Source organism: Phodopus roborovskii, unplaced genomic scaffold (genome assembly GCF_943737965.1).
Source record: "Phodopus roborovskii unplaced genomic scaffold, PHOROB, whole genome shotgun sequence".
Taxonomy (NCBI): Eukaryota; Metazoa; Chordata; class Mammalia; order Rodentia; family Cricetidae; genus Phodopus; species Phodopus roborovskii.
The window spans coordinates 34639323-34655828 of record NW_026126480.1 but is presented as its reverse complement, the minus strand read 5'-3'; the positions used below and the strand labels follow the sequence as shown (position 1 = coordinate 34655828).

Here is a 16506-nt window from a genome sequence, read left to right as displayed (position 1 = left end):
TTGTGTGTTTTGGTAATGTGTGATCAGTGCAGTCTTTGCAGAAGTCAAACACCTGAACACTCCAGGCAGACAGGTACTGGGAGGGAGACTTGGTAATCTTCTGTCAGAGCTATATAATACCCATCACTCATTTAAACTATGGTTTGCAGGTAAGTCTGCTAAGGTTTTACTGCTTTTCATTAGCATATATCCCCTCACATTTGCCATCTTCTTAAAGAGTCTTGTGTGTCACAGAGAGATTAAGATCTGGAAGAGATTTAGGAACTGCCCTGTGTGCTCTCAACAGTGGTGGTCATATACAGACAGTGAGCAGGTGATGATTCCCATGCTGTCACCATGTCCCGGAATGGCCCTGCACAGTGGATGGAATTCTTGTCTTCTTCCCTATGGAAACAAGTTTGTGCCACTGTGTTCACCTGGCCCTCTAAGATCCTTAATTCTTTCCTTCCTGCAGGCATGCCCAGTCACTTGCTGCTCTCCAGGCCTATTCCCACTGGTTGGCACAGTATTGCAGTGAAGCCCATCGACAGAACACACAGCAGTTTGTGACACTCATCTCTACCACCATGGATGCCATCACACCTCTCATCAGCACTAAGGTCTTGAGACAGAAAATGCTGCACGTTCTACCTGTTTGTCCTCTCCATAGTTCTGTTTACCATAAAACCAAACAGCATCCTGACTGTGGGTGATACAAGTGTACTTCATGTTTCTTAAGAAGTTACGATTATTTTTGGTGTGTACATGATTGTCACATCGTGCCTGTGAAGTTCAGAGAACACCCGGTAGGGGTTGGTTCTCCTTGGTTTGTGGTGGAGGACCTCTCTGAGCCATCTTGCCAATCCTCATGTCCCTTTTGACACATTTTCAAATATGACTTGGGTATTGCTCATGGTGAAAGCACCTGCTTGGTTTTATTGACTAAAAAGTTTTGTTGTTGTTTGATCTCATTCCTTGAAACAGCATTGTTCTCAGGATGGTGGCAATCCTTCTAGACAAGTTTCTATGTTTTTACAGGAAGTCTGTAAATAGCTAAGGTACTTCTGTTTATTCCCAGTATGCCTCGCTTTCTTCTGAATGTACAGAGCAACTACCCAGTGCTGTTTTCTTGCGAGAATGGGTTTTGACTTTCTCATTGTCTACTCTTCTACAAATGCCAGAGGGTCAGTAGTGGGGTTAAGTAAAGGTTATAGCTGTATAAAATGGACAGTCTAGTAAGTCCTTACCCAAGAAGACTGCTAACTTGCATGAGGTGCATTCAGGTGTTCTTGCTGTCTTTACATATACAGACAGCCTCTTCTGATGGAGCCATGTTGACTTCCATAAACCTGCTGTGTTTATGATGGTAATTTCTGAAAGTTTTGATGCCTGTAAAGGGTATGTTCTTTCTAGCTCTTGCTCCACTTTTAGGTTGATGGCCACTGCAAGTAAAACTGGGTTTGGAGTTTAGCTCAGTTAGTAGGGTCCTTGTCTCATGTGAATGAAGCCTTGGTTCAGTCCCTAGTACTGTGTGGAAACTAGTGGTGGTATGTGCCTGTAATCCCAGCATTAATTCAGGGATAAAAGTAGAATCAGAAGTTCAAGGCCAGTCTAGGCTACATGAGACTCTGTCTTTAAATTAATAAATATTTTTGAATACATAGATTCAAGAATCTGTTTATCCTGTTACATAATTTCCTTAGAATAAGTAGAGATTATGTTGTTAAAGGTAAGAAATATTTTGTGATTCTAGGAAACTACCATGATACCTTCTTCCTAAATAATTCTACAGACCATGACTCTTTCTTTGGTGTGGTGTTTTGCCAGTCTTACCCATGTTTGACTCTTGCTATGGGAAGCTTTCTTGGATGCAGGCTTGGCTCATCGGCAGAGTGTATGTTTTTAACACGGTCAAGGCTGAGGCTAGTTTCTAACTGCTCCTTTCCAGAAATCTTTCTTTTATGGATTTGAATCTGCCAGTGATTTGAACCAAGTTTTTTCAGGCATGTTGAGGTGAAAGAACTAGGAGAGACCAGGTGATTGCTAAGATGAAATTCAGGAAGGAAGGGCTGTTTGAGACCCTGGCTTCTGGGAGCCAGAGCAGGGAATTGAAGAATACTACTATGTTTGAAGGGGAGACTTGGACAGCATGCCAGCGAAGACACTGTGATATAGCAGATGTGTATGAGCTGAGAAGTGCTGGGAAGAAGAAACAAAAAGTGATGCTGACCTGAGGACAGGAGCTATGGATGTGGAATAGAAGACATTAATCTTGTTGGGAGTCGTCATAGGAAATATTGCAGATACTCCCTCAGTGAATTGTACAATTTGGCAGTCATTAGCTGCAGCTGCCTCAGCAAAGTTTCTCCAATACCAGTCTCACAGAAGATGCAATAAGCCAACATGTCACATGTCTTCTGTTCTAGGTTCAAGACAAGTTGCTGCTGTCTGCGTGCCACCTACTGGTCTCACTAGCCACCACTGTGCGGCCTGTCTTTCTCATCAGCATCCCTGCAGTGCAGAAGGTGTTCAACAGCATCATTGATGCCTCTGCCCAGCGCCTAGCGGATAAGGTAGGAACACACTCCCTGGGGCATTCCCAGAGCTCTGTGGCTGAGACCCAGGGAAGCTGAAGCAGAAGAGGCTGCTTCTGCTATTACATTCCAAGTTGAAAGCCACCTAAGTTACATGGACTGTAACTGTATGGGTAGCACTGATACAACCCGCCAGCTTTTCTCACTGAATCCTGATTCAGATGGGAAAGCTCCTCTCTGTCTATGTACAGAGCCATCATTTGCCCTCTAATGAGAGTCCCTGTGCTGGTTGGTTTAGGCCTGTCTGGTTTGCATTTGCACACACTTTCATTCTGGGTTTGAGATGCTACCTGGGAGTCTCAGATTAGTTAGGAGCAGGAAGTTGGTCAGGTAGGTGGACTTATAGGCAGGTTCCTTAGAGATATGAGTGTGAACACGTGATGACAAGAGAGTGTCCGTCATTCTGAGCCTGTTCTCAGTCATTTCTTAGGGGTCAGAAGGCAATGTCAAAGGCCACGCTAGACTTGGTGAGCTGGTGAGATTTAAGAATGACATCTATGCTCTTAGGCAAAGTTGATCTTGGCTACCAGCTTTTGCTTGACCTTTGACCTCTGATGGATTCTTTCGGGTTCTTTCCAGGCGCAGGTTTTGGTTTGCCGTGCACTCTCTAATACCTTGCTCCTTCCGTGGCCAAATCTTCCCGAGAGTGAACAGCAGTGGCCCCTGCGCTCTATCAACCATGCCAGCCTCATCTCTGCACTCTCTCGGGACTACCACAGCCTGAAGCCCAGTGCTGCTGCCCCCCAGAGAAAGGTGCCACTGGATGAGAGTAAGTAGCCTCTAGGTGGACATTTGCACCTGAAGCTCCTGAGGTGACTTCATTTGCTTATAGTGACATGACTATAAGCCCAGATAAACTATACCCTTACTGAAGGAATTAGTTCACTATTTATTGTATCTGCTGGACATATTCCCTAAGTATATTCCTCCTATCTGTTAGCTTACAGTTGGAAACCTAAAGGAAAAGTATGGATGATACTGCCAGTAGTTCCATAAGCCTTAGGCTGACTGTGAGCCCATTTCAGATACTTTTGGGAGCAGAGCAGTTTCCTTCTTCATATAGGAAAGTGTACTTCAGATCTGTCTCCTGAGTAGCTTTAACCTTTCCGTAGAAACATTTCAGAGATTTTGGAAGAACACGTCTTCACAAGTAGTACTGAGCCATTATTATTTACATTAATGAGGAGGGGAAAAAAATGAAACAATTCTAGTTCATGTAAAAAGGTTCAAATTTTCTTTGAAAATATCAAATACCAAATATTTTAAAGATAAAATCTTTTCACAATAAGAATAATGAAACACTATTAGATGGCATTGCCTATAGAATGTCAGCAGGGATGCTTTGTAAAATATCACAAATGGTAATGAAGAGTGTTGTTTTGTTAGTTTGCTTGGGGGGGGGGGTGTCTCATTGTATATCCCAGGTGACTAAGGATTCAGATGGCCCATGCTGGGCCGGAACTTGTGATCTCGCTGGCTCTGTCTCCAGCACGGTTTGTATAAACACGCTTCACAGTAGCCTGTTTTAATTACTTTCCTTTATTTTTGAGATGATTTTTCCAGATCTCACCACACAGACTAGGTTAGCTGACCAGTGAGGTCCAGGTACCAGCCTGTGTCAAGACTTCTCCATTACAGGAACGTGTGTGTGCCTCCATGCTCAGAGTTTAAATGTGGCTTCAGAGATGGAATCTTAACTTATGCAGCAATGGCATTGCCTCCCCAGCTTTCTAAGCTTTCTCTTTAAAAGACTTTCTTGTTTGCTTATTTTTCCTTTAAACCATTTTGTGTATGTGATGAGTGTGTGTATTCATGAGTGGTGTGTGTGCTCAAGAGTACTATTGTAGAGACGGGGGCATTGCATGTCCTCTATTACTTTGTCTTATTCCTTTAAGTCAAAGTCTCCCTGAACCTGGAGCTCATGTGTTTTTCAGACTGACTAGAGACCAGTAAGCCCCAGCGATCCTCTCTTGATCCCCTTCAGTGCAGGGTTACAGCTGCATGTGCAGCCACAGCCAGTTTGTTATGTAGTTGTGGGGATCCTAACTCTGCTCTTCATGCTTACACAGCTAGCTCTCTTGATCACTGGGTCATCTTTCCAGCCCCCATAAGATGGTTTTTATAACCTGAATATTAACCTACTCTATATTAAAAATTGGAATGGAATAACTTAAAGAAAGAAGGGGGATTCCTAAATCTCAGCTGTCTCGGTGTCATGGAAAGCAGCTGTTGCAGTTGGGCTTTATGCTTGTATCCATATTTTTACTGTGTCGAATTATTATGTGACACACATAGTGTGTCTGGTGGCTGGTGTCTTGAGAATGTGCTATATGCAAGGCTCTTGCCTTAATTTTATGTCTGGTATCAAACCTGGCTTTTCCAGCATCAGTGTTTGAAGTCTGGTGCTTGTTTTATTCTGAAATATTACTCAAAGAAAGTAGTTTTTTTCCCTCTCACTTTAGCTTTCTGATGGAGAAGGTATCTGTTAGTTTGATTTTTATCTGGTGTAGTGGCTTGACACAGAGGAAGGAGTTAAGCCTGGCTCATGCTGCATGTCATGCGCCCATGGTGCTCAGGACTGGAAGGACACTGAAGGCTGCCGGCTGGTGAACTTCACTCCAGTGTGCGCTCTCAGTGGGAAGGGTTGGCACACATACTGGCCATGACAACCTCAGAGCAGAGAAAGGGGCGTGAGGCTGTTAGGTGGTGTGGTTTCTGTGCAGAAGCACTGGCCTTCAAACCTGATGTGTGTAGTTTCTTTGGCTTCCTCTCCTCTGGAACCTTCAGGCATATTCTGTTGCCTTCAGTAGTGAGATTAATCTTTGCCAAAGGGTTCCCTTTCCTTACTCAACTATATATTTTGAAAACTTTAAATTTTTAGAATAGTTGAAATAAGAATTATCCTCTGAGCAGTCAGCCTGGTCTATATAGTGAGTTCCAGGGCTACCTTGAGAGACCCCTACCCCAAACAATAGTAACAACAGTAAGATTGTATCATATTAGACACTCTAGGTTTAGTCTCAAATATCAGGGGAAGAAAAAAAGAAAAGAACAGTTGCTGACCTTTCTCCTTGCTTCACCAGTTGCTTGCTTTGCCACATTGTGTTTTCTTTCTCCAAAACACTTTATAGGAAGAAGCCAGACATGTATAGTAAGCTGCAGACCTTTACATAAAATAAGGTGCTGATATTGCCTTAGAACCAAAGCACTGGTCAGCAATGGGACAAAACATTTAACATTTGAAACACATTATAACAAGTCCCCCCAGTGTTACCAGAGATATCTTTGGTTTTTCTAAAAGCTCAGGGCTGTGCATTGTATTTGGCTGTTGTTTCTCTTACTCCCCTTCAGTACAGAAACACACCCCATCTTTGTTTCTCATGACCTTGGTGTTTCTTAAGAGTCCAGGCTTGTTTTAGGGTAGACTTTTCACTGTCTCTTGCTATTTGAAAATAAAGACTTTAATGGTTTGGGGTTGTTGTATTTATTATTATCATTATTACTATTATTGTTTGAGATGTCCTAGAACTCTCGATATTCCCGCCTCTGCCTCTGACATGCTGAGTGTACATGCTATTCATGTTTTACTGTGTACTGGCTTTCATGATTTATAATGTGCTATTTGTGGGCAGGCCACAGTCACATACTAAGGGCTTTCAGTTTCTTGTATGTTTTGGCAGATAAATATTGGTCCTTTTAAAAATTTCCTTGAGTGTCAGACAGGCCAGATTCTTGTCTCTTGACTCCTTTGTTTTTAACCCCTGGTACCCTGCCCGTCTTCATCTCTGGTACTCTGTCCTTCCTGGATTCTTAGCCTTACCAAAATCCTTGAGTTTGCGGTAGTTTGTGGTGACTTCTCAGTAATGTGAGTGTGCCCTTTGTTTGCTTTCTTACTTCTCACCAGTCTTCAGTGATCAGCCTGTTGTTAGTCATTGCCTTCCATCCTTAGTCCCATGAGGGATATTTCTGGCCACAGTTTCAGATGAAGAAAGCAGAGCTCAGTACATAGTTAAACCAGGGGAACAGAACTAACTTTGTACACTTCTAGCATGTCATCTTCCTCCTACACCCTCCTCTGACTGAAGCTTTAGCACTCATCCCCTCCCCTGGGAGCCAGTGGACTCTCTGAGACTCAGAACAGCCCACAATACATTACAAGTTTGATAGTGGCTCTCCAAGTCTCAGTCTGGACCAGCTTATGGAGTTCATCAAGGTTGCGTCTACTAGACTTGGGCTGAATCAAGTAGTCTCCATTCATGCAAGAGAATGGTGACAACTTTCTCTTCTTAGACCTTGTATGCCAGGTACCCTGCTGAGGCTCCCTTATGTGTTCCCTCTAACTACTGCACTGTGTCTCAGGCAACACATAACTGCAACTTCATTTTGACTTGCAGCCAAAGTGATTATTCACCAGACACTTAGTGTCTTGGAAGACATTGTAGAGAATATCTCTGGGGAATCCACCAAGTCACGACAGATCTGCTACCAGTCATTGCAGGAATCCGTTCAGGTCTCCTTGGCCCTCTTTCCAGCTTTCATCCATCAGTCAGGTAAGAATTGGCTCAGAGGCCTGCCTCATGGATGGATGATGTTCACAAGGGCCAGAATATCCCCTTAGATCTGTGGAACATGCCAAGTCAGAACAAGCCAGCCTGGACTGCTTAGTGAAGGGAAGCAAAACATATGGACAGAGGCAAAAGTGTGCTGTCATTGGAGAGTCTGGAAAGATGAGCAAAGCTGATGTGGTTTTCTTAACCCACTGTCAGTTACTGTCACCGACCAGTACTGCTCTGTCATTCTGAATGTATTTGTCATTGTTAGATAGACAGCAGGGGCTTTTAGCTTAGATGCACTGATGGCATATAGTGTGTGGTAAGGACTAAAATGTCCCATGCAAGATGAGATCTGGAATATGGAACCACACTAACCAGAATCAATAAATTCATTTAGTAGCCCAGGGCAATATGACCTGAGTGCTACATCATTATGTACTTTTAGCCACTTAACCTTGACCCACTACAGGGATGATTGGTCTTCAAAAGAAATGCTAAGGCATTCGGGTGTTGACTCAGTTGGATACTTTCTTGGATGTGAGCACAAAGTGGTTCATTTTCAGTGAGAATGCTGACCATGCTGGATGTGGGACACAACTCCATTTCCTACAGCGAGCAATCAGGCAGCCATTCCTAGGACCATAGCCGTGTTCTCAGCAGGCTCTTAATCATTTTCCACTTTTCATCATTGGCTCTGATGGTGTTGGGGACATTTCTTCCAGTGGGATGCATTAGAGAGAGATGACAGTGCAGATTGCAAAGGAAAATTGATCAAGCCGCTGTGCATTAGTCCCTGTGCACATGGTGTTGACCATTTGCTTTGTCCTTTGTTTAGACGTGACTGATGAAATGCTGAGCTTCTTCCTCACCTTGTTTCGAGGCCTTAGAGTACAGATGGGTGTGCCTTTCACAGAGCAGATCATACAGACCTTCCTCAACATGTTTACCAGGTACCCACACACCTGCAGCCCAGGCCTTTCAGAGTCCATGGACAAGCCTGGCTGCAAAATGCAGGACTTTCTGCTCCTTTTCCTCACTGGCTCCAAACATTGCTTGTCATCTGGTTCTCCAAGAAGCAGTTGTTGAGTTATTCTGTGATTTTCTTTTGCCTGCAGAGAACAGTTGGCTGAGAGCATCCTCCATGAAGGCAGTACTGGCTGCCGGGTTGTGGAAAAGTTCCTGAAGATCCTACAAGTGGTGGTGCAGGAGCCTGGCCAGGTGTTCAAGCCCTTCCTCCCCAGCATTATTGCACTCTGCATGGAGCAGGTGTACCCCATCATTGCTGAGGTAGGTGGGACCAGGGAGGCCCCTGTGGTGCCTGGAAGGGAGGGTGAGAGGGAGAAAAAGTGCCTTGTGTTTTGATCTCATTTGTGGGTACTTTCAGTACTTTTGTAAATCACTTTTGGGGTCCCTCCTCCACCCAAGAAAAAGGACACATCATGCATATACATACATAAAAAAATAAATGAATACTTAATAAAAAGAATACATGCAGACTTAGGCTTTTAAATGCTCATAATTCATAGCTGGAGAGCTGGCTTAGCAGTTAGTGTGTACTGCTCTTCCGGAGGACCTCTCTTCCTTCTCCTCTCTCCTTAAATAGTTTTTTGGGGTTCCTCTCCCCAGGAAGGAATTCTTTCAAGTGGTAGCCTTGCTAAAAGTAAGTTCTTGGTGACTTTTCAGGTAGAGCTTTTAGTGGTCTGAGAAAGCGCAAGGACAGGCACTATCTATACATAGTAAGTTCAGATGCAGCTTGATTGTCACAGCAATGGCTAGGGAAACAGAAACTGATCTTGTAGCTGTCCCCACAATCAGGGCGCTGGGTTCTGAGACATACATGACTATGCAGCTGACAGTCACAGAGTTCTGCAGCAGTGCTGGGAATAATGTGGCTCGTGTGCTCACTGGTAACTTGGACATTTGGATTTAAATTAGGAAATCATGCTTCAGTGACTCCCTGCTTGCTCAGAATCCTGATGCTGGCTGCAGGAAAAGGAGCCCCGCACCCAGGCAGCAATTAGCACAGCATGTTGCCTCCACTGGGAGGCCTTTAGATAGCTTGGATTCCTAAGTGTACTCTTCAGACTTACCTCTCTTGAGCTGCTTTTAGGACATCTTGCATTTGTTAGGCCCTCAGGTTGCTTAAAGCTAGCAGGTTAGTCAGCATTCTAACCTGCAGTTTCATCCTAGGAGAGGGATCTACTAACCTGGCAGTTATTTTCTGAATAGAAAAATCCATATTTTCATTGTCTTTGCCCTTCTTCCTAGTCTTTAAAGCTGAGTGATTGATTCATTAGAAAGAGCCTCCTGGCACTCACCTTAATGTTGTCTCGAGTGTAGGCCTGACTCTTGAAGCACTCCTGGATGAATGGCCCCTCCAAGGGCTCAGGGCCTTCTGCATGGGAAGTGGCAGGAGTGTGGGTAGGATTTGAATACTGGCTACTATCTGGTGCCTCTTAGGCTTCTGTGGTGGCCTACACTGGCCAAGAAGCCCCCGAGCTGCATGAAGGGAAGGTGCAGTGCCGTATGGCTATCTCTACAGCGCCCGTCACCAGACGTGAAGGCTGAGCTGTTTGAGCTCCTCTTTCGGACGCTGCATCACAACTGGCGGTACTTCTTCAAGTCTACTGTTCTGGCTAGCGTGCAGAGGGGCATTGCTGAGGAACAGATGGAGAATGAACCCCAGTTCAGTGCCATCATGCAGGTAAGGTGCAGGGCTTACCTGTGAAGCTGCCGTATGCCCTGAGAACCTGTATCCTTGGTCCATGTCCCTTGGGTTGCTTCTTCTCAGATATGTGGCCCACTTCTTCTAACCTGGCCCTGCAGCAGCAAGGGTAGAGCTGACACTGAGCTCTGCCCTGTTGGGGCTTCAAACTCTTGTTGTGTAAAGTGAGGTCATTCCTGCTGGTTTCATAGACCTTTTGTGAGATACACAAGACAGTGTACACCAAGGACACGACACCAGTAGGTGTGTGCTAAATGTTCATTCCCTTCATTTAAGAGAAGTATAAGGCAGAATCTGTTGGGCATGGTGGCACATGTAGTTTCCAGCCCTTGGAACATTTGAAGGCTGAGGCAGGGTTACAAGGGTTCTTGCTTACTTGGTGAGCTAGGAGTCTCTGGAGAGCCCAGCAGTCTACATTTGAAAGGGCATTCTGGCTCCTACAGTATGCCCTGTTCAGGGCTTGGGCTTGGTGTATTCTGTTGTTTGTAAGCTTTGTGTTTGTAGACTTCGTTTACAGAGGACTGGTCTTTCACTTGGACTTACAAAAGTAATTTTGAAAGAGTTTCATAGTTGGGCAGTTTCTTATAATATTATATTTATGACTGAGCATATGATCTAGCAGACCAAGGGAAATGACAGTATGTGTTTACACAACCTGTACACAGATGCTTGTGTCTGTTTTCATGATTGCTCTAGACCAGAAATAATCCAAATAGTCATTAGCTGTGAATTGGCAAAAAAGAACATATTACTACTGTGGAAATGAGCATATGCTCTGCTAGGTGAAAAAAAGCCAGAGGAAAGGCTCTGCCCTGCCCCATGACCCTTTTCCATGATGTAGAAAAGAAAAGTGTAGGGTTGGAGAGTGAGCAGTGGTTGCCAGCACCGGAAGAGGATTGAGATGTTTCAGGGCAAGGGAAGTGCCTTACACCTTAATGGTGATGGTGTCTGTGTAGATCTGAGTCCTGCAGTGCCAAAGAAAGTTTCACTTTAGCTTCAGAAAGCTTGACTTGAGACAGATCTCACTACTGTAGCAGCAATGACAAAATTCCTTGCACGGCTGCACAGACAGCCCTGGGATGGAGTAGCCACTTACTAAAGACTGCCAGCCATCCTTGCCCCTGTGATCCCTTTGTATTGGACTGGGGAAGTTTGTATTGGGTGTGTTTCAGTTTGCTGTTGAACTAGTAGCTTTCCATCCTAGACAGTCTAAGGCAGTTTACAGATGTGCTATTGCTCAGCCCCAAAGCAGATGCAGTGATTGAGAGGGAACTTTTGAGGACTTGAGGCCTGTGGGGCATGGGTGCTAAGGAGCACGAGGTTCCCTGCCCTGGGCGGGCAGGCAGGCAGGCGGGCAGGCGGGCAGGCAGGCAGTGCTGTCTTCTCAGATTGCTCAAGGGTTTGACTAGTATAGGTGTCTTGCTTCAAAGACTGGCTCATGAAGAGATTCTAGAGCAGTGGTTCTTAACCTATCTAATGCTGTGGTCTTCATGTTGTGGTGACCCCCAAATGTAATTTTGCTGCTGTTATGAATTGTAGATATCTGATATGCAATCCTGTGGGGGTCACAACCCACAGGTTGAGAACCACTGTTCTAGAGTTTCTTTTAAAAGGTGTAGATGAGACCAAAATAAAAAGTCAGGCTCATGGGAAGACACACGAGCCAAGATGTCAGAATTACACTGCAGAGGCTGCCCTCACCCTAGTCATTCAATGAGGAGCTGTGCAGGTTGATTCTGACATAAGGTAGAGGCCCTGGAGGGGTTGGGTCTGAGGGGGCATAAATGCTGCTTATTAAATAGTAGTCTTACTCCCCAGGCTTTTGGACAGTCCTTTCTGCAGCCGGACATCCACCTGTTCAAACAAAATCTCTTCTACTTGGAGACTCTGAACACCAAGCAGAAACTATACCACAAAGTAAGTACCCTTCTCCCCTGGAAGGATTCCTCCTCATTTGAGAGTTCTGGGCCGAGTCTGACTCCCTTGAATCTGCCTGGTGTGTATTTTGGGAGACACACTGAGCCTGAGGGGGCCCCAGTCTGAGTGAGCCTCCTGGCTCATGCCCCTGCTCCTCTGCTTGCAGAAGATCTTCCGGACCACCATGCTGTTCCAATTTGTGAATGTGCTGCTCCAAGTCCTGGTTCATAAGTCTCATGACCTTCTACAAGAGGAGATTGGCATCGCCATTTACAACATGGCTTCTGTTGACTTTGATGGCTTCTTTGCAGCCTTTCTTCCAGAGTTCCTGACCAGCTGTGATGGTGTGGATGCCAATCAGAAAAATGTGCTGGGGCGGAATTTCAAGATGGATCGGGTGAGGAGAAAAGGCCAGGCTACAAGGGAACACATGTGTGGGCTCTTGAGCTTGCTGTTTGATTAGTAAGGGCCCATCTAGGTCTGGGCATGGTTATACCCAGGGATAGGTTGTCATCAATACCTGGGTGTGGAGCGCATACCCTTTCTCTGGGACTTGGCTTCTGTAGCTCACATGTTCTCTGTCTTGGCCACTGAGATCCCAGGGCCTGGCCTCAGCAGGCCACACATTATCTTAACTTCTTTGTCTGCATCCCCCACCCCTTCAACACACATCTCTGCCCTGACTTTCAGGCAGGCTAAAAAGACTGGTACAGCTTTGGGTCATCTCTGCCCTGACTTTCAGGCAGGCTAAAAAGACTGGTACAGCTTTGGGTCCCCCAGCAGTGACCCTGTTGCTTGGCTGCCCCAGACATTCTTCCTGTCATTCTTTACAACACAGCACTGGCGCAGCCCAGACACATCAAATGGGCCTCATAATGCTCACCATCTGTGCTACTAAGAGCTCTAGGGGGGAAGTCCCTTGGGAGTGGTGGGGCAGCCAGAGTGTTGGTGACTCTGGATGCTGTCAGGCTGTATATCACCCTCTTTCTGCATCATGTGGCCGTAGCCCTCCCTGATCTTTACATGATAGGACATCTTTAGAACTTTGCAAAACTCTTGGAAACTTTTCTTCTTTGAAGCAAGCACTGCTCCTCTTGTTCTCTTATATGGGGTGTGGCGATATATCACTTATGACTTACTAAAGTTGCCTGAGGATTCAGAAAGCAAAGTCATAGAAGCTAAGCACACACCTTTAATCCCAGAACTTTTTCAGCCACTTGAGTAGTTTTTCTTTGGTTTTCTGTAGATCAACTCCTAATATCTTGTGGCTGTTTTGCAGTGGCATCAGTATTGGTTAATGCAGTGGGTTCCAAATCTAGTTACTCAGCAGACTCCTAGGATGCATATTGAAAATGGATGTTTGGCTCCACCAAGGAAGTTCTGGTTTTTTTGTGAGCTGCTACTTGGTCAATTTTTGGCTTGGCTTGGTTTGGTTTGGGTATTCTGAGATGAGGTCACTGTGTAGCCTTTACTGGACTTGATTTGTGATTCTCCCCCACCCATATGCAAGTGTCATCTATCCCTGTCCGCCCCTCCCCCCTCTCTGCACAAGGTCTTTCTTTGGCCTGAAACTTACTGTATAGATCAGGTTAAGCTCAAACTCAGAGATCCTCCTGCCTCTGCCTCCTGAGTGCTAGGATTGATTAAAGGTGAACACTACCAGTCTCTGTGCTATTGTTCATGATGAAATGACTTACTTTCTGTTTGGTCTTCTGTTCATTCACCTTGCTGCTAGGCACCAGTCCCTGCTTCCACGAAGGCTTTTGTTGAAGACAGGCTGCATGGCATTGTTTTTGAGCCATGCTGTTCCTGACACTTTCTGCTCTTCCAAGCACCTTCTGAAGAGCAGCTCTTAGCTTCATTTTGAAGATGGCTAGGCTTAGAGGGCCACCTGGTAGTGGGTAGTTACTGAACTTAGGAGTAGTGGAGATGTGGAACAGGATCTGAACTGAGTGTTTGGTTGAGAACAGGCAGCATGATCGATCTGAGGGCTTTGAGAGTGCAGCAGAGGTGTTGACTAGATCAGCTAAAGCAAGACAGGCAGGAACTTTGGCCGTGGGGGCAGGTTTACGCTGAGTTCCAAAAAGGAAGAAAGCGAGAGAGGTAGAACTATCAGCTATTTGATGTGGCTGACTTTTACACAGGGATCACCTTGGTAGCCAAGGCAGGGTGCCAGTTATGTCTGTGACAGCATTGTAGATACTGTCAACACTCTTCACATTTGGACCGCACTAAACAGTGTGGGAAGCAGTGAGGGACTCCTGACTTCAACATCTGGGTGCTTTCCTAATTCTGTTGCGCCCAGCAGGAGAGCTCGGAGGCCAGGCACTGTGTTCTTCAGCTCAGATGTCATTCAACTTGTAGGGACTTCTGGAACTCATGCAGGAAGGACTCTATAATGGGGGTCATCAAAGACTGGCCTAGGGGAAGGAGAGGCAGGGGAACAACCAAGCTGGTGTCATAACTCCTCCCTCCCTCCCTCCCTCCCTCCCTCCCTCCCTCCCTCCCTCCCTCCCTCCCTCCCTCCCTGTCTAACCTGAAAGCCCCTGCATTGCAGGCTGTGGTACAGATATGGATTGCTTGCAGCAGGGCCTGACTTGGGCCCTGAAGAAGAATTTTTGCATGTGCCCCACACCCAGCCTTATGCCTTGCCCAGGACTTGGAATCCTATTAAATGTTTGCATAGGATCAAAAGCACGGGTGTGGGAGCAGCTGGTGAATTTGGTGGGTGGGCAGCCTAGACTGTTGGGGTCTAGTGGACCTTCAAGAGCCAGGCTTCAGCTTTGCCCTGCCTTTCAGGACCTGCCCTCGTTCACCCAGAATGTGCACAGGCTGGTAAACGACCTCCGTTACTACCGACTCTGCAACGACAGCCTGCCCCCTGGCACCGTGAAGCTCTAGGAGTGCCTGCTTGCCTTCCTGGCTGCTCACTGCCCCAGGGACATGCCTGTTGCCACCGCCACCTGCACCACCTGCACCTGTGCCACAGAAGTCTGTGACAAGCCTTGGCCACTCTCTGGATGGTCATGCCCTGAGCAAGTGGCCTGCCTTTGCCCTCTCCTGCTGCCACCAACACAGCAGGCTTTGGGGTCCATTTGTCACTGGTAGAGTTCCAGGTATTTGGAGCAGGCAGAGGGTCATGTGGCCGGATGCTGGGGAGGCACCCAGAGATCCCGCAGCGTGGTCCATGCAGATCATGTGTACCAGTCCTGAGTCAGAATCGCCAAGGACCGCTTTCAACAGTGCCACCTTCTCACCATTCCACCTCCCCACCCCTCCTGGCCCAGCCAGCCCAGGAGAAAGTCGACAGCAGAACTGTTTGTGTCGAGCCTCCTGACCCTCTGATTGCCTTGAAGTCTCTGCTCATTGTCAGAGATTCGCGAAGACTCGCGTTTTTTTGTTCTTGTTTTCTCATCATTCCATTGTGATACTAAGACGCTTAATGGATAAATAAAATGCTTAAGTTGTTGTTATATAAGCAGTAGTTACAGGCATCTTTCCACCTGATCCTGCTTAAGGTCCATATCCAATTGGTCCCAGTGGAGCCAGCAGTGGAACTCTGTGGTGCTGAGGCCCATGCTGTCTTGGGAGAGGAGGGCTGTGGTAGAGGCAGGCACGCATCCTGGGCCTGTCTTGCTGTCGAATCCATCACTTGTTCTCCCGGCCCTACACCTCCATGTGGTGAGCCTGGGTTCTGGCTCCTTCCTTCCAATGAGTAGATCCCCTCTGAAGATGCCCAGTCAGAGCTGTTCTCAGCAAACAAGCTTCACCTGAGATGCTGAGAGGGCAAGGTCTGTATGGGACAGAGTAGAAAGAGACAGCTGTGTGAACCCTGGCAGGAGGAGACTAATTTCTGGTGTGGCTGGGAGGTTGGGGCCTTGCCCTACCATCCATATGTGAAAACCCCTGGTCCTAAGATGGAAAAAATATAAAATCACCATTCCTGTTTGGGATGACTCAGTGTGTGTGGTGCATGTGTGCACGCACATGTACCGTGACACATGTGTGGAGAGAGGACAGAGGACAGCTTCATGGAATCATTCTCTCCTACCACCTGTCGAGTCCTGGGCTTGGAACTCAGGTCATCGGCTGCAGCCTGACAAAGCCCTTGCCTGCTGAGCCATCTTCATAGGCCATCTCTACCATTTTTATTTCTGCTGGTCCTGCTGTCTATAACATAAACCATGTGCTTGGACTGGCTCATCATGCTTGTCAATTTGATTATAAAGTGAGAGTGTAAAACACACTGTGGATCTCAGAGGGTGGGAACCCTCCTCCCCCGAATGTGGTGGTGCTAGGCTGGGTGCCCTGATATAGCGAAAGGAAGGAGGAGGAGACAGCTAGTTCTACCATTCTCCTCCTGCTTCCTGGTCACCATGAGGTGAGCTACTCTGCTCTGCATACTGGATGCTGCCGTACTATTCTGCCTTACACAGGCCCAGAGCCCTACAGGAAGCAAGAGATCCAAGAACAGGAAACTTCGAAATGCGAGGTCTTTCCTCTTTGAGCTGTTTTTTTGTTTGTTTGTTTGTTTGTTTTGTTTTGTTTTGTTTTTTGGGGGGGTTTCCCAGAGCTGTGTGACGCATACCTGGTCTGTTTCCATCTGTTAGTTCAGACACAGATTGTTCGAACTGGTCCTTTGAGGCTTACTGTTGCTATTGCAGAACCTGTTTGCTATTGGAAGGATAGACGTTAGACTTGAGAGTTGTAGGTGTCTATGTGGAAAGCTCCTGGGCCA

General features: G+C 46.4%; 1 protein-coding gene across 2 annotated transcripts in view; it reads left to right on the top strand.

Moving 5' to 3' along the window:
- Xpo6 (exportin 6) overlaps positions 1 to 15246 on the top strand; it is a 103867-nt gene extending 88621 nt beyond the window's left edge. For both annotated transcript variants that reach the window (XM_051192914.1, XM_051192913.1), the window contains exons 15-24: positions 455 to 599; positions 2406 to 2552; positions 3153 to 3342; positions 6968 to 7123; positions 7962 to 8076; positions 8242 to 8413; positions 9669 to 9830; positions 11670 to 11768; positions 11935 to 12165; positions 14568 to 15246. In XM_051192914.1, coding sequence (XP_051048871.1) covers positions 455 to 599; positions 2406 to 2552; positions 3153 to 3342; positions 6968 to 7123; positions 7962 to 8076; positions 8242 to 8413; positions 9669 to 9830; positions 11670 to 11768; positions 11935 to 12165; positions 14568 to 14669 — 1519 coding nt within the window. In that variant the 3' untranslated portion in view covers positions 14670 to 15246. The remainder of the gene's footprint in view (positions 1 to 454; positions 600 to 2405; positions 2553 to 3152; positions 3343 to 6967; positions 7124 to 7961; positions 8077 to 8241; positions 8414 to 9668; positions 9831 to 11669; positions 11769 to 11934; positions 12166 to 14567) is intronic.
- Positions 15247 to 16506: the final 1260 nt, after the last annotated feature.